The 21,126-nt window shown below is 46.1% G+C and overlaps 1 protein-coding gene across 1 annotated transcript in view; it reads left to right on the top strand.

Annotated features, from left to right (window-relative positions):
• gnptab (N-acetylglucosamine-1-phosphate transferase subunits alpha and beta) overlaps positions 1 to 19,516 on the top strand; it is a 36,803-nt gene extending 17,287 nt beyond the window's left edge. Inside the window, exons 8-21 of the mRNA XM_069192806.1 lie at positions 3,187 to 3,348; positions 3,795 to 3,974; positions 4,507 to 4,677; positions 5,636 to 5,759; positions 6,211 to 6,426; positions 7,996 to 9,098; positions 9,888 to 10,087; positions 10,458 to 10,677; positions 11,463 to 11,576; positions 11,839 to 11,924; positions 12,792 to 12,890; positions 13,527 to 13,694; positions 16,697 to 16,787; positions 17,656 to 19,516. Of these exons, the coding sequence (XP_069048907.1) occupies positions 3,187 to 3,348; positions 3,795 to 3,974; positions 4,507 to 4,677; positions 5,636 to 5,759; positions 6,211 to 6,426; positions 7,996 to 9,098; positions 9,888 to 10,087; positions 10,458 to 10,677; positions 11,463 to 11,576; positions 11,839 to 11,924; positions 12,792 to 12,890; positions 13,527 to 13,694; positions 16,697 to 16,787; positions 17,656 to 17,724 (3,003 nt within the window). The 3' untranslated portion in view covers positions 17,725 to 19,516. The remainder of the gene's footprint in view (positions 1 to 3,186; positions 3,349 to 3,794; positions 3,975 to 4,506; positions 4,678 to 5,635; positions 5,760 to 6,210; positions 6,427 to 7,995; positions 9,099 to 9,887; positions 10,088 to 10,457; positions 10,678 to 11,462; positions 11,577 to 11,838; positions 11,925 to 12,791; positions 12,891 to 13,526; positions 13,695 to 16,696; positions 16,788 to 17,655) is intronic.
• Positions 19,517 to 21,126: the final 1,610 nt, after the last annotated feature.

Raw genomic sequence — 21,126 nt, 5'->3', positions numbered from 1 at the left:
CAGCAGGAGCCACTCGGCGTGAAGGGAGACGTTAGCCTGTATCCCAGCCCACCCCCCCTGGGTTCAACTGAAGTCCGAGTCGCTGCAGCTTTGATTTAGTATCTGACAGCGGCACCGTTTGACTTTGACGGAAACCTGTGGAGACTGAAATAGCCGTGGGCCGGCTCCTGGGTGCCCTGCTGCAGACGACGCCTGTGTTCATGCAGATACTACGGGGCCGCGGGGCGTGGGGACCCTCTGCCCTGCCTATTTATATACACCTGTGTGCAAGAGTGCAGGCGCCCCAGGTCAAACTGTGTGTTTCAGTGAAAAGAAGTTCACAACCTCTATGTTCAGATGCAAGCCTAAAAATGACGTCTTTTTGCAAATTTTAATGCATAATAAGTATTTATTCACAGTTTTGGAGACTTTTAAAATAATAATAATAAAATAGTGAATATGGCATGTGCAAAAGTTAGGGCACCCTGTCAGTCAGCACTTAGTAACACCTCCTTTGCTAGAAATCACAGTTTCCAAAACTTTTCAGAATTTTAGCCAGCCAAGAGTCCATCTGTTCTTGCTCTTGGGTTTTTTTCCCCCACTCTTCCTTGCAGAACTCTTCTAGCTCAGAAATATTCTTAGGTCGTCTTGCAGGGACTGCATGTGTGAGACCTCCCCGCGGAGTTTCAGCAGTATTCCAGTCTGGTGGCTGTGAAGGCCATTGCAAAACCCTAATGTTTCGTTCCTGTAAGAACTTCATGGTTGATTTTGAGGTCTATTTTGGATTGTTGTGTAGCTGAAATATCCATCCTCTTTTCAGCTTCAGTTTCTACGCTGACTCTGGGACATTAGCTTCTAGGATGTGTTAATGTTTAGTTGAATCTGTTCTTCCTTCCACCCACACGATGTTTCCGTGCCACTGGCTGCCACGCAACCCCAAAGCATAATGGATCCACCCCCATGCTTAACAGTTGGCAAATATGTTTGTTTTTTTAAGCTTCACCCGTTATTCACCACATTTATTGTCTGTGGTTATGGTCAGAAAGTTCAGTTTTCGTTTCAGTGCACAGCAGTATGTTCCAAAAAGTTTTCCAGCTTATCAAGGTTTTGTTTTACATACTTCAAATGTTGAGTTTTTTTGATGAGGTTGTACGAAAGGTTTCCTTTTGACAATTCTCCCATGTAGATTATGATGTAAGCAATGCATTACTGTGGACCTGTGGACAAGACTCCAGTCTTAGCTAAACTTTTCTGCAAGTCCTTTGCAGTGATCTGTGGGTTCTGCCTTACAGATCTGGGCAATTTTCAAGCGGTTCTGTCGGAGTTTTCTGGGTCTTCCAGATCTTGCCTTGACTTCAATGGTTTCCTTTAACTTCAATTTTTTTAATGATGTTTCTGACAGTTGAAATTGCAAGCTGAAAGCATTTAGAGTTCTTTTTATAGCCTTCCCCTGCTTGTAAGAGTGAATTATCTTTTTGAAGCCCTCAGACAGCTTCTAACAGCAGCCCATGTTTGTTGAAAGAAGGCAGAACAACAGTCATGAACCGAAAGGTTAGAAGGGTCAGAATATTTGTTCAACACTGCAGTTGTCTTCACTTGACTTTATTCAAGGCCTAACGAGTCAATCAGGTTTTGGGGCAAAAACACGGAAGTAGTCATGATTCAGCTAGAAGAGTGCCCAATTTATTTCAAATGCCACGGTCACATTTATTTTTTTCCAATCTGTTAAAATCAGCAAACGGTAAAATTTTTAGAAAGATGTTATGTTGAAGTCTCTACCACAGAGAGGTTGTCAACTTGCTTTCACTCAGAGATTCACTGAAACATATAGTTTCACCTGCCCAAACGTTTGCACATAACCAGATATATAATTTATATTATGCATGGGCAATTTTTTAAAGCATTTTTTTTTTATATATATATATGCACGGTGCTTAAGAATGAATCTTCCTTTGCCTTCAGCAGAAGGCTTCCAGGTCTACCACCGTAGCTGCTGCCAAAGTCAAAGACAGACCTCCATGCACTGAAGCCAGTGGTTTTAGAATGTATATTAATATGAGGGGGGCTATAATTCAAGCATTGTCTCAGCAGTAAAAATAGAGGCTGTGGTAAGAATGCGTTTTCAAAAATGGAATGGGCATCACTCTCATTTTCCAGGAGCCCTCTCCCTCATCACAGGGCTGACAGAAATAGCACCCTTTGGACGACACGGACTATGCAGCGCTTCCTTCAAGGAGCGGTAGAGTGTGCGCTGTGCCTCGTCTCAGACGTGCAAGTGAAGCTCACAGCACGCTTTTCAGATGCCAGCGCTTGATCCCACCACACATTCTGAACTGGCCGTGCTGCTATTAGACGATTATGAAGAGAGGCTGCTGCCATGTTTCCAGATTCATCAGTGTAGGAGTTGCTATCCTCAAGGGCAGTGGTAAGAGGGAGGAAAAAAAAGCAGGATTTCTGTGATGTCGTTTTGAGCAAAGCGTCTCTTCATGATGCAGCAAACCCTTTCCTCGGCTTTCTTGTTTGGCTGGTCGTGGTGCTTCCTTGCCGTATGTTTGGCAGCTGGTGGTTCTCCTGTTACATCAACGGGCTTTTCCCGGAAATAAGAAACGCAAAGTTTCAGCTGTTGGGCCTTTTTCGGGTGTGAGGCTCCCAGTTGGACTGGTTTCTTTTCTTTATTCAGTCGTTTCTGAACAATGGTAACCCGTGTGTTCTGTCACTTAAAATGTAGTCCCAGTCCTGTAGGCTTTGCGAATGGCCTGTCTGTCCGGCTATCCAGTATCGGAAAGCAATAAATTCCTGGTGTGGGGTTCTGGCGGCCCAAAACCAATCAAAACACACGGCCATACATTAAGAGCCCAGACAGGCCTTGAGTTCGGCTTGCGATATTTTAACTCCCCCTCCATATTGCCATGTTTTGGAGCCCTGTGTCCTTGAATTTCGCGCAAAGGTAGGTCATACATAAAATATTTACAGAAGCTTTGTTCTCTCAGGGCTGATATTCCTCAGCAGCATTAGGCGATGAAAACCCCAGCAGGCTCATCTAAAAGGCTGAAGGGATCACTCTGCACTCTGAACGCAATACAGAGCGAGGTTCTGTAATAAAGCTGCAGTGTTGAGGGAGAACTGTGGGTAGTATGTAGTTAACCCACATTTAGGAATGCAACCTGGAGTTGCAATGGAGTTTTTTTTTTTATTGGTTTCTTACAGCTACAGCTATATTCCGAAGCCAGCATCGCCCTTCTCCATTTGAACAGTCCGAAGGATTTCTCGGAGCTGACTCAGCAAGCCAGGAAGAACTTGACCGTAGATGGGAAGGAGCTCACGGTCAGTCTGGCATACCTGTTCTGGGATCTCAGCATCATCAGCCAGGTACCGGCCGGGCTTCTGCGTTTCTTTGTTACTTCTGGAGAATTGCTAGTGCCTTTTCAGGTCCCCTTTCAATCCCCTCTGTCCTTGAAGTTGTGCCCTGCCAGAAGAGTCTCGCTTGTGTGGGTCGCAGCCTGTAGTTTCCACAGTTGGTGATGATGATAATTGGTTACACTTCTATAGCGCTTTTCTGGATACTCCACTCAAAGCGCTTTACAGGTAATGGAGACTCCCCTCCACCACCAAGAATGTGCAGCCCCACCTGGATGATGCGACGGCAGCCATAGTGCGCCAGAACGCTCACCACACATCAGCTATCAGTTCATAGCCAATTCATAGTTGAGTAGTACTGACCCTGGTTCTGTAAGTACAGTATGTATCGGTATGTGTGATCTACACTGGGGGCTGCGCATGGCTGGCTGTGATTCTGTACCACTCTGCCTCCTCAGTCCAAGCAAGATGAGGACGTGTCAGCCAGTCGCTTTGAGGACAACGAGGAGCTGCGCTACTCCCTGAGGTCTGTGGAGAAGCACGCCCCCTGGGTCCGGCACATCTTCATCGTGACCAACGGGCAGATCCCCTCCTGGCTGAACCTGGACAATCCCAGAGTGACCATTGTGACACATAAGGTACCGTAGCCAAACCAGGCCCGATTCCCTTCTCCAGCTCCGGAGTGCTGATGTGTGGAGGTGGACATTCAGGTTAATGGCAGCATGGCAGGGTGGTACATTGAAGGTGCATTGTAATGTATTAAAGATCTGTGGGGACATAAATACTGATCTTTTTTTTTAGCTTGCTTGCCCCTGATAAGAAGTGAGGGGAGCTTCATTTAATTTCATAGGGAGCAGACTGCTTGAGCTACAGTACATTCCTTCGCTGTGCACGAGTCACCCCTGCTTAGCTCTCACCCAGAGCGAAGCGAGCTGCTTCAGTTCTCCAGGACCTGTCTGGCTGGAGACCCAGATGCACCTAGAAAGCTCCACTTGTGTGTCTGCTACTGCTGTCGTGTGCATTCAGAAGTGGATTGTAGCAATGGGGAGCTCGAGAAAGTGCACTGTACGGCACCTGCACCTTTTTCCCCATCTTGCCTGTAGTTTTTTCCCTAGTATCATCTTTCGATTTTACCCCTTAGGGTCTTAGTTCACCTTCTGTCGTCTGCAGGAGATTTTCCTCAACGACAGCCACTTGCCCACCTTCAGCTCCCCTGCTATCGAAAGTCACATCCACCGGATCCCGGGGCTGTCGCAGAAGTTCGTCTACCTGAACGACGACGTCATGTTTGGAAAGGACGTGTGGCCGGACGACTTCTACAGTCACTCCAAGGGACAGAAAGTAGGGGCACCCCGGGGTGGAGGGCTGAAATAATAATAATACGAATTAATAATTCCTTACACTTATATAGCGCTTTTCTGCACACTCCACTCAAAGTGCTTTACAGGTAATGGGGATCCCCTCCACCACCACCAGTGTGCAGCCCCACCTGGATGATGCACCAGTACGCTCCCCACACACCAGCTCTCAGTGGGGAGGAGAGCAGAGTGCACCAGTCCACTCCCCACACACCAGCTCTCAGTGGGGAGGAGAGCAGAGTGCACCAGTACACTCCCCACACACCAGCTCTCAGTGGGGAGGAGAGCAGAGTGCACCAGTACACTCCCCACACACCAGCTCTCAGTGGGGAGGAGAGCAGAGTGCACCAGTACACTCCCCACACACCAGCTCTCAGTGGGGAGGAGAGCAGAGTGCACCAGTACACTCCCCACACACCAGCTCTCAGTGGGGAGAGCAGAGTGCACCAGTACGCTCCCCACACACCAGCTCTCAGTGGGGAGGAGAGCAGAGTGCACCAGTACACTCCCCACACACCAGCTCTCAGTGGGGAGGAGAGCAGAGTGATGAAGCCAGTTCATAGAGGGGGATTGTTAGGAGGCCATGATTGATAAAAGCCGATGGGAAATTTGGCCAGGATGCTGAAATCCTATGAATGACGGGCAGCAGTGCTTTGCTTTTTTTTTGTCGTCGCATACGTGGGTCTAAATGTGAATTCCATTCCATTTCCACCCTGACAGCCTGACGCACGCTGTTGGTTGGGAAAACAGTTCTTCAGTTTTGAGTTGAATGTCTTCCCTCAAGCTGGGGTGGGTTCAGGAGAAAACCATGGCTGTTTAGTTTGTTTCTGTTCTTGCAGTGATAGAAATGCAGGCATCTGTTTTATTATGAAGAGCACTTACATTGTGAGCTTGTGTCGGCAGCGCGGCGGCTCTGTCCTCTAACCCCCCTGTGTCTGAAGGTGTACCTCACCTGGCCTGTCCCTAACTGTGCGGAGGGCTGCCCTGGCTCCTGGATCAGGGATGGATACTGTGACAAGGCCTGCAATAACTCTGCCTGCGACTGGGACGGGGGAGACTGTCTGGGTATGCAGCGTTCGGGTCTGGCTCTTTAGATAAAAGTAAATCGGGAGGGGATTACAGCACAGTGCCTCTCCCTCAGTCTCGGTTGGCAAAGCCAGAGAGTCATGGGCTTTATAAGGGTGGCTCAATCTTTCTGCTTTTATTCGTGTCTGAATGCCTGGCTTTCATTGCACGCAGGAATTTAACCGATTATTATTAGGAGAACCCTTCATCCCCTCTGACGCTGAGGCCTCTGCGCTGTTAAAAGTGCCAGCTTCAGGTACGGAACTGCCAGAAGACAAAAAACCGTCTGGCAGGCTCGTGCTTCTTTCAAAAAGATCCTGAATCCTGAGAGAAACAAAGCCCATGTGTTTAGGGTTCTCAAACACGAGGCAGCAGGACTAGACCTGCAGCTGAATGACACGTTACCTCTTGTCCACCCTGAATCGGTGTTTGTGCTGTGTGGTCTCCGCAGGGGCGACGGGGAGCAGTCGGTTCGGAGCAGCAGGGGGCGGAGCGGGGGCGGCGGGCGGCCACGGGCAGGCCTGGAACTTTGCGGGTGGCTTAGGGGGCATCGGCGGCGTCTCCTACTGCAATCAGGGCTGCGCCAACTCCTGGCTAGCAGATAAGTTTTGTGACCAGGCCTGCAACGTGCTGTCCTGCGGCTTCGATGTTGGCGACTGTGGGCAAGGTGAGTGTTCAGGTTGAACTCTTTCCTTTCTTTCTTCAGACCGTGTTGGTTTATCTGTCCGTATTGGTGACACATCTGGCTTATTTCAAACAGAAACAGGTCTTTGTCATACACGTCTTAAATCACGGTCTAAACCTCCTGTCCATGATCTGCTTTCTGATCCTCTAAACAACATCCGGATGGATCAAGCTGAAAGGAACATTTCATGTTTAACCCAACACAGTTAGCTATTGAGATTATTTTGCTTTTATATTATCGGCGGTGTGGTTGATCAGCGCGCACTGTAATGGCGGGATTTCGTTTTGTACAAAGAAGAGGGTTGTCCCTGCTGGTCTGAGCTGAGGCCGCTGGTGCTGGATTGTAAAGCCTTCTTTGTTATCAGGATAATCTTTTGGTAAACAAATGGCTGTCACATGCACGTGGGGAGTGATTCCTGGGGATGTTTTGATATTTTGGGTAGCCAGCTAAGCGCTTGCATGGAAGGTGTGTCTGTGTCTCACTTGGCTGTTGGTGGAATAGGGATTCGAGCCGGTAGACGAGGGCCAGGCTGTTGCTGGTACTGCTGTTAGTCTTGTAACTCTGCATATTCTGGAGGTGTTTGTGTAAGTGCTGTGCTTGGGGGTAGGCATGGCTGCAGGCTGCAGCCAAAAAGCCCCTCCATCTCCCCCCATAACACTGAGATGTGAGAGGTGTCCCGAAGCTGAAGTGTCCTGTAGAAACATGAAAGGAGGAAGCAAGCTCCAAAGAGAGGGACACTGGAAGGGAGATGCATTCATTAAATTACAGCTCTTTAGAGGATAGGCTTCCTGCTGTATTTCCTGTGAAGTCTTTTGTTTGATTGTGTTCTGAGCCCACCTGAACCCTCGTTCATATTGGAGTTTTCGGTGTGAAGGTTCAACCATTCTATCAACCATCAATTCAATTCAAGCTTTATCCTGAAGCACCATCTTTTACACAGCGTGTAGGAGTCTTTGCTGATTGAGGGCAATTTTCTGCAATTGACAACGTTTGTAGTCAGTTTCTAGATTTCTTAATGTACAATAGTTCTGATGTTTCGCTTAGAGTTAGACGATCCCGAGATGCTTTTCCGTGAGTTTTTTTTTTTGTTCCAGGCTTGTGAATAGCTCGATTGACTCTGTCTGTTGAAGTTCATTGACTGATGTGTCGATGTTGGTGAAAACTACATGCAGTTTCATTAGGATGACCTGAATGATCAAGCACCAAACACCTTGGTTGGACTCATTTCACCTGTGTCCTTTTTAGGTGAAATGCTTTGTTTTTGAACATTCATTGCTAAGCTCTACCGAACGCTTTTCTGCAGTTGTACTACCGCATGAGGGAGTTCCTATAACTACTTCTTTGATAAATTGCGGAAAGTGGACTTGAGCGTTTCCATTTAAAATCATCCTGTTCTTTGACTTTTCTGATAGTCATTGTGTGACGATGTTAGGAATTTTAGCTCTGTATATTGGGTTAGCTACAGTCACTAAAACATCACAAACAACTTACTGTAGATGCTGTCAGAGTTGTTGTGGGTTGGTTATGTGTAGTTGTGTTTTTTTCTTTCAGATCATTTCGGCCAGCTGTACAAAGTAACCCTGCTGCGGAACAAGACCCACTACTCCATTCCGCAGGGGGAGACCAAGCCTTACTTCAGCTTCGAGGGGATCGCCAAGAGAATCTCCGAGGCCTTCGTCAGCGACGACCCCATCGTGCGTCACACGTCCGTGGCCAACAAGTGGAAGACCATGCATCTGCTCCTGCACGGCGGCATGAACGCCACCACCATCCAGTACAACTTCACCTTCCAGGGCGAGGGTGACCAGGACTTCAAAATGACCATCACAGTGGACGTGGACACCCGGGAAGTCCAGAAGTCCAATGTGACCCAGGCTCAGAAGGATGATGGGAGGGACGTCAAAGCAACTGCTTCCCCGCTGGAGCCAGAGGTCTCTTTTGAAGACGTGCCCACAGACAAGCAAGGGCCTAGAATTCACAGAAGGCCCCCGGCGGACACCGAGGATGCCATTGAGGTGCCAGTGCTGGATGCGTCCTTACTGCCTGCTGATGTGCAGAGTGAGCTGCAGAAGCTAGAGGAAAAGCTGGAGAAAGGAGATCTCACTCTTAAAGGCTATAACCTCACCAAAGCTGCTCTCCTGGAGCCCTTTAGGGTATCGGCCTGGGCCAGAGGACGCGATCAAAGTCATAATGGCAGCAACGTTGGGAAACCAGTGCAGGTGAAGTCCCAGGAAGGTGTGGATCCCCACAGACCTTACAGAGACTTTGGAGGTGAAAATTCGGAGAAGGAGAAGGTGCCGCCCCATCTACCAGCTCCAGAGCGCAAGACCCAGCTGACCTCTCCTCCCGTCCGAGTTCAGATGGATGATCAGCCGCTCCGTGAGGCGGATCAGAACCGGCCTCGAGCCAAGGCTCTGCCAGCTGCAGCCCAAGACCTGGCCCCCTCCCGGATACTGAGTTCCCTGGTGGGAGGTGTCCCAAGGGCGAAGGATCCGGAAGAAACGCAGATGGAGAAGGCGAGCCCCAGAGAGAGGGACCCGGAAAGGGAGCTGCACGGGGGGGTTCCTCTGGGCCGGAGACTCCAGCAGTACTCGGTCAGCGGCAGGGGCTTCCTCCCCTGGGAGAAGAGGAAATATTTCCAGGACCTCTTGGAAGTGAGTGACCGATCTCATTGTAGCCAAAGTCTTCAATTGCTGAGAGAGAGCTGGAACTCGGAGGCGGTCGCGGTACCTCTTGGGGTTTTTTTTTCAGGACCTGTTGAAATCTCGCCTTGTACTGACTTCGTGTCGTGAGAATCACCGCTTTGCCCACAGCTATGATAGTTGTTTTAAGTAGATAGGTGGGCTAATAGAGGAAGGAAATCTGCTTTGCATAGGTTTTATATAGAGAAAAGGACATTTGTTTTTAAGATAGATTGAGCTGTGGATTTGCCCCTCTGATCTGGTTTTTGAAATTATTTCTCTGCTTTCAGCCGCCTGTACTGTTCTTATTCGCCTTTTGAAACTTATCTACAGTATATTATTACCCTTATTAACTTTTTCATCCTGTGTATCATCTCATCTCCATTGAGTTCTCAGTTGAAGTTGTGACCGAAGAGCTGCAAGCATGGTCACTGCAGACATGCAAAACAATACTTGGCAGAATAAAGAATTATCTATGCAAAGGTGCACCCAACCCGTAGATAGAAATCTCCGCTAATTTGTAACTTGCCTGTGGGACATTTAGTCTTGTTGTAGTTTTCTTTACTTGGTATATTTGGTGCCTTCTGTGCATGTGTTATGCTGAGAATGTGAAAACTGCAAAAAATGACACAAGAATAATGTGTGAATCGCTGAATATAAAACTCGCATTAGATATTTTAGTGTTGCATTGTAATAATTAGGGAGGCAGCTGAATTCTCAGTTCGTACTGTGTTGCGAGTGCCCTGCTGCTGTGCTCTTCAGGAAGAAGAGAGGCTGAGGAAGGAGCTGGATTATCAAACGGACGTGAGAGCTGTCGGCAGGAAGCTGCGAGACACGTTCGCGGACTCCCTGCGCTACGTGAACAGGCTCCTGAACGGCCAGTTCGGCTTCACGTCGCGGAAGGTCCCCGCCCACATGCCCCACACGATCGACCGGCTCGTCATGCAGGAGCTGCAGGACATGTGAGGCCAGCGTGGTGCTTGCTGTGCTTTAAAAGTGTCCGCTCAATCTCCTGACCCTTAAAGCCCGAATTTAACTAGGTTATCAAATAAGGTTAGATTTTAAAAAAGAGTCATCCAAAATGAAGAAAAAAACGTCAGGTCTTTCAGTTCATCACAGAGAATTTTATTTTAGGCTCGAAAAGCACTTGCATAGGCCCGCCAGCAGCTGCTATTCAGATCCAGTGCTTTGTCATCGAATCTGTTTCTGCATCTCCTGTGTGTCTTGTTGCGTCTGGTTGTGCGTCAGTCTCCTCGGTGTGCAGCCAGTGAATGAGAGCTGAAAGTCTGTGGCTGTCGACTCTTCTGATGCTGAGGCCTCTGCGTACGACAGGTTTCCCAAAGAGTTTGACAAGACTTCGTCCCACAAGGTGCGGCACTCCCAGGACATGCAGTTCGCCTTCTCCTACTTCTACTACCTGATGAGCGCGGTGCAGCAGCTCAACATCTCCCGCGTCTTCGACGAAGTGGACACGGACAGCTCCGGGGTGCTGTCGGACCGCGAGATCCGCACGCTGGCCACCAGGATCCACGAGCTCCCGCTCAGCCTTCAGGTGACCCTTCCCTTCCGGCGCCGATGGCCCTGCACGAGAGGCTAGGGGACCGAAGGTTTTGGTAAAGCCGAGAAGGCAGTGCGGTCCGGGTGAGCTGCCAGTACGCGGTTCTGCCCAGGAGAACATCGCCACCTCGCGTTGCTGGGCCCCTGGGTCCAGCTCCTGGGGTGCTGTCTGCGGGGAGTTTGTTCGTTCTCACCATGTTTGCATGGGTTTCCTCCCGCAGTCCAAAGACATGCTGGCAGGTTAATTGGCTCCTGGGACAAGTGGCCCTGGTGTGAGTATGTGTCTGGCGTCCCATCCAGGACATATCCTGCCTTGTGCCTGATGCTTGCCGGGACAGGCTCCAGGGCCCCCGTGACGCTGTACTGGAGAAGGTGGTTAGAGATGGATGGTCGGTCCTGTTATCAGAAGATTAGTGCTTCAGGAGCAGCGTCCCCATGTGAAGGGTGACAGCATGACAGGGAGGAACTAGAGGACGTATCCAGGTTTTGCCAAAATGATTTACCAGTTTAACCAAAAATTAAAGTGTAAAATTTTAACACAAATATTCTGTATTTATTGTTTAGATATTTAAAGGCTAATTCTTAGGACGTTTGTGTGAAAAATACTTGCTGTTTTGTTGTCTAACGGTACTCACCTTTGATGCTCATAGGTGTTTTGCATGTTGTAAAATATCGTTGTGCATCTACACAGTAACAGTATTAAATTGTCAGTCAGGCTGTGCATTAGCCTTGTCCGTCTGATCTTTGTCAGAGCTGAACTGATCGTCACTGTCTACGCAGGATTTAACAGGACTGGAGCAGACGCTGATAAACTGTTCAAAGTCGCTGCCCTTGAATGTCACCCACATCGACACGATCAACCCCACGCAAGAGGCATATTATGATCCCAGCATGGTAAGAGCCTGTTTCTGATAGTGTTCATCCCAGTGCAAACGGCAGGAAGTGAGAGCTGTTCAAGCCTTTAGAAGGTGGATTTTATCGCTTGCTTCTGGCTGTCCAGCTCAATGGAAGAATTGCAGATATCTTGGGATCAAGCTGTGCGCACTGCTGGACTATTGAACTGGCCTGCTCTGTCCATTGTTTTCTAAATAAAAGACTTAAACGAGTGCACTGTTTCAAGAGTGTTTACTTTCATGTCTTTTTTTTGTCTTTTCAGCCTCCCGTGACCAAAGATTTGGTCATCAACTGCAAGCCGATCACAGACCGTATCCACAAGGCCTACAGAGAACAGAACAAATACAAGTACGTCCTTGGCAAGGCACTGGCAGAGCATAGAATAGTGAAGACTAGATCTGTTCGCATTGAGCTCAGTTTGAGCTTTCTAACAGCTGTTCTGCATTTCTTCATGCGGCTTGCATCTTTATTTAGAATAATCTTTGTTGTTTTGGTATTTCATAAAGGTGTGCTGAGATGAAGAAAACATTTTGTAAAGAAATCTGCTAATCAATTTTCAGAAGATGGAGGTGTTCATCAAAACCATGTCACAAATAGACGTGGATGACTTAACACCTAATTTGAAATATAAAAGAAACTAGGTGTTTATTTTATTCTTATGTTTTTGAGTTGCCTAATAAAGATGTTTTTTATTGAAGTAATATTGCAAACTTTAGATCTTCTCTCTCTTTTCCCAGTGCAGATTATGTAGCTCATGCTTTAGCTTCATCCAGATTGGATAAGGCTCTTCTTTCTGGACTTATAAGTGATTACAGCTACAGCCTTACTGAATTCAGCTGCTGGGGTCCTTGCTAGAGCACAAGATAGAGCACTTATGACTCCTGTGTTGGCATCTCCGCATTGGCTTCCAGGGAGATATACAATTCATTTGGAAATCCTGTTACGTGTGTTTAAAGTACTGAAAGAAACAGCACCAGATCACTTGTCTGAGTTGCAGCCTGATTTTATATCAATATTTTAGTTATTATACTTCCTCAGTTTATGCGTTATTTCATATTGTTTCTTTTTCTTATCTTTGTCGTCTGTTATTTTTTCTGATTATTTTTTTTTAAATTAAGTTCATGAAGTGTGAGAGCCTCAATTCAGCTTCAAGAATGTATTTTTAACACACTGCACTTCTAGGTGTTAACAAGCATTCTCGTTTCTACTGAAAAGGTTTGAAATCATGGGCGAAGATGAAATTGCCTTCAAAATGGTGAGAACGAATGTGTCGCATGTGGTTGGCCAGCTGGATGATATCAGGAAAAACCCCAGGTAAAGATGTTGGCTTTGACAGCTGCCTTTTCCCTTTCCCTTCAGCACTGAAGTGTGTGGCTCTTGCTAAGGTTAGAGACTCGTATTGTAGGTGTGACTGAGGATTTGTGTAGTCCTAAATTACAATATATCCATCACGTCGTCCTAGTAGATAAAAGAACACATCAAGGTTCATCCCATTGCTGAATGGAAAAGAGACGCAATGTTTCAGCTGTAGAGCCTTCTTCAGGTGTGACATCTATCAAATGAACCTTTACCTGTTTCTGCGCAGTCTACGCAGCTGACGCAGCTCCCTACTTGATAGATAGAAGTTCCTTCAGGGCCTTTTTGTGTTCTTTCAGTGAGAATGTCACTGGCTTGCTGATGCGGGCACTTCAGTACTCTGTCCCAAACCTCCGAGTGGAGTCTGTTTGCCCAGAGTGGGATCTCTTGTCGTTGTGCAAGAGCTGGAAGCGCAGTTCGTTTTGTTGACTCTTATGAGTGAAATTGGCGGGTGATGCCGTAAGGCTCACGTGTGGAGACCTGGAGAAGAAAAGGAAGCGTCTTTTGCTCTCTGAAATAAGCTCCGGTGGAGCCGCCGGTCCGTTCCGGGCGCCTGGTTGCTCTGTAACGCGGCCCGCCATTGCGCTCTTGCAGGAAGTTCGTCTGCCTGAACGACAACATCGACCACGGCCACAAGGACGCCCCCACGGTGAAGGCGGTCCTGCGGGACTTCTACGAGTCGATGTTCCCCGTCCCCTCCCAGTTCGAGCTGCCGCGAGAGTACCGCAACCGCTTCCTGCACATGCGCGAGCTGCGCGAATGGTACGGAGCGAGACGGGGCCCGCGGGCCGCACCCGATACATGACGCATCTTCATTCACTCCAGGGCCTGTGAGTGCCAGCAACACCACCTTTGGAGACCCATTTATTCTGTTTTTCAAACTGAAATCACGCTGTTTATATTGCTATATAATATATATACTGTTATAAAACAATGGTTATAAATGAAAACAAAGCGTCTCCAAGCTGACACACAGGCTTGTTAACAAAATCCACATTAAAATCTGGTCACTCCATTACAAATGAGTGGAGACCATTTCCCCTTTATAATTAGTACCTAATTAACCCCAGGATCTCACTCAGCTGTTTCTTGAAAGAAACTAAGGCAACGGCTTCAACAGCATGACTGGGTTGCTTGTTCCACACTCCCACAGCTCTTTGTGTAAAGAAGTACCATTTCTTTGTTTTAAATGCACTTCTATGTAGATTCTGTGCATTCCTCTCCATTAAATAATGCGGAACACAGATGTTACAGCTGCAGGGCTGTGGCAAGTACTCTTTTCTCGTGTGTGGTAATTTTAACTCCATTTATAGTCGGATACCTTTTGCTTTCTTTTTTTGTCTTTGTATATGAACACACTGGGGTTCCTTCTTGGAAAATTGAATGCTGTCAGTGTTTCCCTGCACTTCATTTCTATTGATAGACGCAGTATGAATTTCTGGCAGTAATGAGAACAGAAGATGAGACACTTTTTCCTATCCAAACCTTTGTACACTCACTGTCCTCCTCCTGATTTATTAAGGCCAGTTGCATGCAGGCCTGCACTGTTGTTATAGGAGGATAACGAATGCCCCTTCCTGTCAGCACCCCCGAGCAGATAAAATATGTGCTGTGAACTGGCAGGATCTTCTCTCAGTGCTGGACTGTTGCCAGTATCTGAGGCAACAGTGGGAAGAGCTGTGTTCTTTAGGAGAGAGCGCTGTCGTTTTCCCATCTGCCTTGTTGTAGTCCGATAGTCAGTATATCATCATAGCAGTGACATGTGAACATAGATCTACTGAGCACCCAGTCTCAGACCCAGACTTTTTTATTTTCAATGAGCATAATAAATTTGAAGATGCATTATGTAGGCCCTGATTGTAAATGCTTGTCAAAATGCAGACTCTTTTGATCTTTCCTTTTTCTGTGGTGGTGGTCAACCCAAGAGATTATTGCTTAGCTGTACTCTATTCAGCATGAAAATAATAGTTGTATCAATTTGAATAGTAGTTGTTGTAGACTTGTGAGAATTTGTCAATAAATCCATTACTGCTATAAAATATCAACCAAGGAACCTGTCAAACAAGCTTTAAGTATAACCAGTACAGTATTTTTTTCTAATATAGGGTTACAATGTCACGGTTGTACACAAAAGGACCTCAAGATAATGTATTAAATGCCCTTAAATTGCTGTATAAACTCGGTGTGCCTGTGCCAGGATGGGAGGAGAGCAGAGTAATGAAGCCAGTTCAGAGATGGGGATTATTAGGAGGCCATGATTGGTAAAGGCCAGGGGGAAATTTGGCCAGGACTCCAGGGTTACACCCCTACTCTTTTCGAGAAACGCTTCGGGATTTTTAATGACCACAGAGAGTCAGGACCTCGGTTTTACGTCTCATCCGAAGAACGGTGCCTGTTTACAGTGTAGTGTCCCCATCACTATACTGGGGCACTGAAAGAGTGCAAGTCTTGAGTGGACAGTTCAAGATCCCAAAGATGAAGCATTAAACAATAATACATGTCTAAAGTCTTAACCGTGTGCGATATTATCCTGACTTGCTGAAGATGTGTGTCATCAGGCCCCATGGAGTTGTCCTTCTCAATATGTCCACTAGATGGCTCTGTGACCAGTCACGACATACAGGAGATTCAACTTCTTTAAGGTTTTTTCAGACCTTTAAAATAAAATGTTAAAATTGACAGATAAAAGATGGAGGAAGTTAATTAAAATCTGAATAGCTGTTGGCATCCTTACTTTCTCATGGAAGCTCATTTTCACATTACACTGGCGGTGAAGTTTGTCAGTTCTGCACTTTCCAATGCAGAGTTGTTGGCTGCAAGTGACCATATCGGAGTTGTTCTGTCGGCATCTTTCTTGCTCACCAAGTGTTTCATGACCCTCCGATGCATTGTGGTGATTGTATTGGTGAGGATTGTAGGGGAGTTGTATTAATTTGTTCCACAGGGGCCACGTATGGAATTGAATTCCTGTAGGAAGAGTCTACTTGTTTGGCTGGACTCCTTTCAAGGGAAAACGCTTCCTGGTTAGCTAGAAAGCTAGTCACAGGTCACCGAGGCAGCAGGTGGAGTTACTGCCTGTTTCGGCCAAGGAGGTTGAGTCTGTAGAAGCAGTTCAGTTTTGCACCAGTTACAAATGTGCCTTCTTAGGTGTAATCCAGAAATCTTACATTTACAATTATCTGACAATTCAGACTCTTGCATTTGAACTCTTACATTACCGTCATCATAGTCTCAGCATTATCTGATTTTTTGTTGTTGATAAATTTCAAGGTGTTTTCTGTCTCCATCCTGGGATACCTCAGTCAGTATTACTGAGCTAGTTGAGCAACTGTGAAAATCAGAAAAGCTCCACCATGTTGTGGGGAATGTGTCAAAAAGCAGAGCTGTACTAAAAACCAGTGAACATCCGATTTTGTTTTTTCAGAGAGGTCTTTTAGATCACAGCAGAATTGCAATTAGGTACGACTCCTTTCAGTTGTACAGAATTTCTAGGTTACCTGCCACACTGCTGAAAATTAAAGGCTTTTGCTGTGGTTATAGCTCAGAAGAAATTAGCTAGAACTGTGATGTAGGGTTCTGTGAATCCCTCCGATTTATATTAAAATGTCTCATTTCTGCATTTGTGCAAATGGGTTTGTTTTTCTTGTGTGTAATAACTAGCATGACATTGGAGGTTTGCTGTCACTCTGCGTCGATTCTGTGTGACTCGACATTGTTCTACTGTAAGATGTAAAGTTGACACCTGTTTGTTCATTTCTCCCCAGGAGAGTGTACAGAGATAAGCTGAAGTTTTGGACTCACTGTGTTCTGGTGACCCTAGTTGTGTTCACAGTTATCTCATTTTTTGCAGAACAGGTGAGTTACCCTTATCATACTGAAAAGCTCTTTAAGACAGGAGGTATTTGGTTAGTCTGTGAGGCTTGGCACACTAGACAGCTTCTGCTGTCCACGGATCCCCAGATATAGCCATTGTAACCTTCACTGAGAGACTTATGGCAGTGGGTTAGTTCATATTTATTCAGTAAAGAAGGAATTTCTTCTGTATGGTACAGAACTTTTCTGTATGATACAACAGTGCTGTAACAGTTCATATTAGTCCTAGGCCTGACATTACAGAGGAATTCATGAAACGTTCCTGTAAATGATGATGGAGGACCAGTAGATGGCACTATTGCCCGTGGTTCACACTTACCAACCAGTGAACAAGAGGTCCTTTGGATCAGCCACAGTCCTGACTACTTGATCGTTGGAGATCCCACTGTTTGTAAGAGCAGGAATATGAACCCCATCGTCCTGACACAATTCCACTCTGGTCTTGAACAGTCTGACCCCACTAAAATTATCCCTTTAATTGTGTAGTTTGTAAATAGAAACACTCAGTCCTAATGGCAGTATCTCTGAAAGAGTGCCCTGGGAAAGACCCGTGAATCTCTGGTCGGGTTGTTTCCTGAGTTTTTTACAAGTCTGTATTCCAAGCCAAGGTGTGGGGCTGTAAACTCACTCTGGTGACTTCCAGCGATGCAAAATACTGAAAAGAATGGTGAGCTCTACAAAGAAGGTTATAGTGGGTGGGCAGCAGATTAATAGATTTAGTTAGCTCTTTAATCATATATAAACTGGAATCGGAGCATGCATTTTTCCCCAAACTAGTTTCTGGAAGCTTGTGTTTTTACCGCTTAGTCTGGCAGAGAATCTGAACTCTAAAGTGTTTCGCCATTTCCAGCTGATCGTACTGAAGCGCAAGCTGCTGCCCAGACGGAGGACCAAGGATCTCAATCCTGAGCGGGTGTAGGGCGCGCCCGTCCCGTCTACCTTCAACCCCCCTGAGGTGTGCCAGCGGGACATGGCTCCCCCAGAGCGGACAAGGAGAAGTAGCATCCTGAAGGGCTGCCGGTTCGAAGTGCGTCTCGCTGTGGCACCTCGCACCCCCCCCGGCGAGGACTCTCCGACGCTCCCTCCCTTGATTGGCAGTGCCTGCCGGCTCCGCTGGTGTGGGTTGGGATGGCTGACATTTCATCCAGCTCCGAGAGGGGGGGGGTCTGCTCTGAGCAGAGGCAGCTGGAGTGAAAGCAGGGAGCTGCCAAGGGGTCATAACTCTGGAAACTCGAGCCCCCCTGGGGGGTTAGTCCGTGGACAGGCTGTTCCCCGCCATTTCTCTCAAGCCAGCAGGGCTTTTGAATCGCTGCTTTGAAATCGGGCTCCCTGGATGAATGCAATTTTAAAACCTAATCTCGGCGCGTTTCAGTAAATTGGGCTACGACGGAAGGTTTACAGCGCTGATGAAGTTAAATGGCCATGTTCATAATTAGAAGCCGTTAACAGCGATGTCATCCCGTCCAGTGTGCGTGTTTTCAGCGTGCAGGCGGGGGGCAGCGTTAGAGGTTTCCGTGCTTTGCTCGCGTGTCCGTCTACACAAGAAGTGCCTGTTCTGCAGTGGTCGAACCCACTGGAAGTGCTTTGGAGCAGTGTGGGTGCTGTCATTGTCATCTGGGCAGGGGGTTTAGGTCTCTACACGTGCGGTAGTATTAGCTGGTCCGTTTGTCGCAGAGCACTCAAGGACTACAAATGGTAGGGTTGGGAACTATGATCGATGTTTTGTACAGAAGAGATTTTTAAAAATTGTACTTGAAGACTTTTACAATACCTCCACATCAGCCAAGACGGTTTCCCTTAAATGTGCATAGTGTACGTTTTTGTACAGTTAACTTTATGGAACAAGGCTTAAGGAGACATTTTGAAGATGTAAATGGCTTTTCTTTTAAGTTAATTTCCTGATAAAAAAAAAGGACTATCCTTCCAGCTTACAGCAACTTCAAGTTTTGAATCCTATTTTATTTTATAGGCCAGGCAGAACTGATTTGGAATTGCTTGGATGAAAGAGATGGGTGATCATAAAAAATAAATGTGAATTTTCATTTCCAGTGTACTTTCTCATAAATGAAAGAGAAGCCTTTAAACCGGTTCGAGCACAGCTGAAACAAACTGATTTTGGTCAAGTGACAGCTGACAGACACCCCAATTTTTCAGAACCAGGACTGGACACCCCTTTAGCTGATAACACTAGATAAAAAATCTCTAGAATCCATCTTTCAGAACCTCCCTGGATAATGAATGAAACTAAGTGAGTCCTTGTGATTATTTTAGTACACTGATGATCCTTCTGGTATTCCTGTATTCTGATGACCACAGCGCTGCTCTTTGACTTTCATGATCCAGTACTTAGTCACATGCCTGCTATTTCTGTGTCATGATCAGACAGATTTTACAACATTAAAAAAAAAAAAATGTATCCTGATTATATCCATGCATTTCCCACAAGTGCAGTCTACAGGAAAACAGTTATCAACCAACTGGGGTTAGCAGTCCTGGTAATGTTAGTTTATGTAAGTGTCCCCTCTGCATGGTTGTGCAAATATTTTTAAAATTCATTAACATTTACATGCATGAGACCTTTAGAAAGAAACATACCTGCAGTGGAATGCCTCACTGTTGCAGTATTGGGGCTGTGTGGACAGGACGGAGTTGTGAAGGCTTGAATGGCTCTTATGAAATTAAAGGTTTTGTTGTGAAATTACAAACAAAAAGCCAGACATCCTTTTTTCATTTTCAGATTGTTTTCCAGTAGTTAGTAGGAAAACAGGTATTATAGTAATGTACAGTATGTGTGTAACCTGTACAATCATCTAAAAACGGTACAGGGAAAATATTTTTTATTTTTAACAAGATAAAAGCTGGTGAAATATCAGTTGTAACACAGTATGATTTATAGCAGCTCAGATATTTTGTTTACAAAAATAGTCATATCTACAGCTACAGTATAAGAAACGTACATGAAACCTTTCAAAAGGCTTTAGTGCATTTCCATCACAGCACAGCTGCAGTAGTAAATTCATAGCTCTCATATAAGATGGACTCGAATACAATAAACCTGAAATGTTTTCTGTAGCAAATGGAAGATTGAGTTTGCCATAACTTTGGCTGATGTGCTCGTGATTATGTCTGCATAAACTCTCACTGGCTCCTGAAAGGCGCCTGTGTCGGTAAGGTGAAAAACTGAATTTGCAGGTACAATGCTAATTACTCTGCGTAAAACATGAGCTCCCAATGTGCTCAAGTAAGTTAATACCAGGTGCTCATAGCATCTTGAAGAGCCGAGTTGAATTTTCATGATAAAACTCCAAATTTGGCCGTGTGACTTGAGTCTGCTTGTTCGCTTGTTATAGTGACTGTTAAAAGTAAGACAACCAGAACAGTACTGGAGAGTCCACGGAGAGGTGTTTTTCTGCAGACATTTAACCAAACAATTGAAACGCAACTCAATTAATTGAAATACATCTTTTAATGATTAAACTACTTGCTCAGTACACACCAAACCAAGATGCTTGTGTATTGATTAGTGTACGGAGTGTTTGAATTTTTAAGTTTATTTTTATTTAGTATTTCTCGAGACTGAGTTGTGCAGGAGATGATTAATTTGGGAATAGAAGAACCTTCTCTATTTAATGAGTACTGTCTGCCCCTTGGCTTTCCAGCTGTATTCCAAACCCTTATTGTAGCTGTAATTCTGCTGTCTCCTCAAATTGTGTGCTTTTTTCTTCCTTCCTGTAAAGCACATGAGAAGCCACTTTTCATAGGCACTATATAAAATTAAGCTTATTATTATTTTAATTGTTTAGCGTGTTTGAGCTCGGGCTAATCTACCATTAAGGAAGTTATTGGTGGTTTGCCTCTTGAACACAAACCACGGACAAGCACGTTCTCAAAGTGCCCCATGCAGTTTCGACACAGTGACACAAGTCCCGGAGCTGGTTGGCGTGACTGTCGTGGGACGTGTGCGATCAGCCTGCGTGTGTCCTCGTGTGTAAACGGGGCACGCTGCAGTGTGCACAGCTACTTTTCACCACCGTGTCCTGGGGCTCAGAGGCCGCCCCTGTGCCTGTGTCGGTAACAGCCATGGGCTGAATGCGCATCACCAAAGTCCTGTATTGAGACATTGAGTGAACAGGGAAGTGTGAAAGCCATTACCTCAGAACCTTGCAATTCATTCGGTGGAGACCGACCTCAACAGCTAGAGTAACTGAAACTGCTTCTTCTGCTTTTCACTCTTTCAACACCATTACTCACGTCTGTAAAGATCCCGTTTTCATTGCATGTTAACTGTCTCTGTGCTGCTAAAAGAGCATTATGTAAGAGT

This window comes from Lepisosteus oculatus, chromosome 7, assembly GCF_040954835.1.
Source record: "Lepisosteus oculatus isolate fLepOcu1 chromosome 7, fLepOcu1.hap2, whole genome shotgun sequence".
Taxonomy (NCBI): domain Eukaryota; kingdom Metazoa; phylum Chordata; class Actinopteri; order Semionotiformes; family Lepisosteidae; genus Lepisosteus; species Lepisosteus oculatus.
The sequence above is the reverse complement of the archived record's forward strand: the minus strand, read 5'-3'. Positions and strand labels throughout refer to the sequence as shown.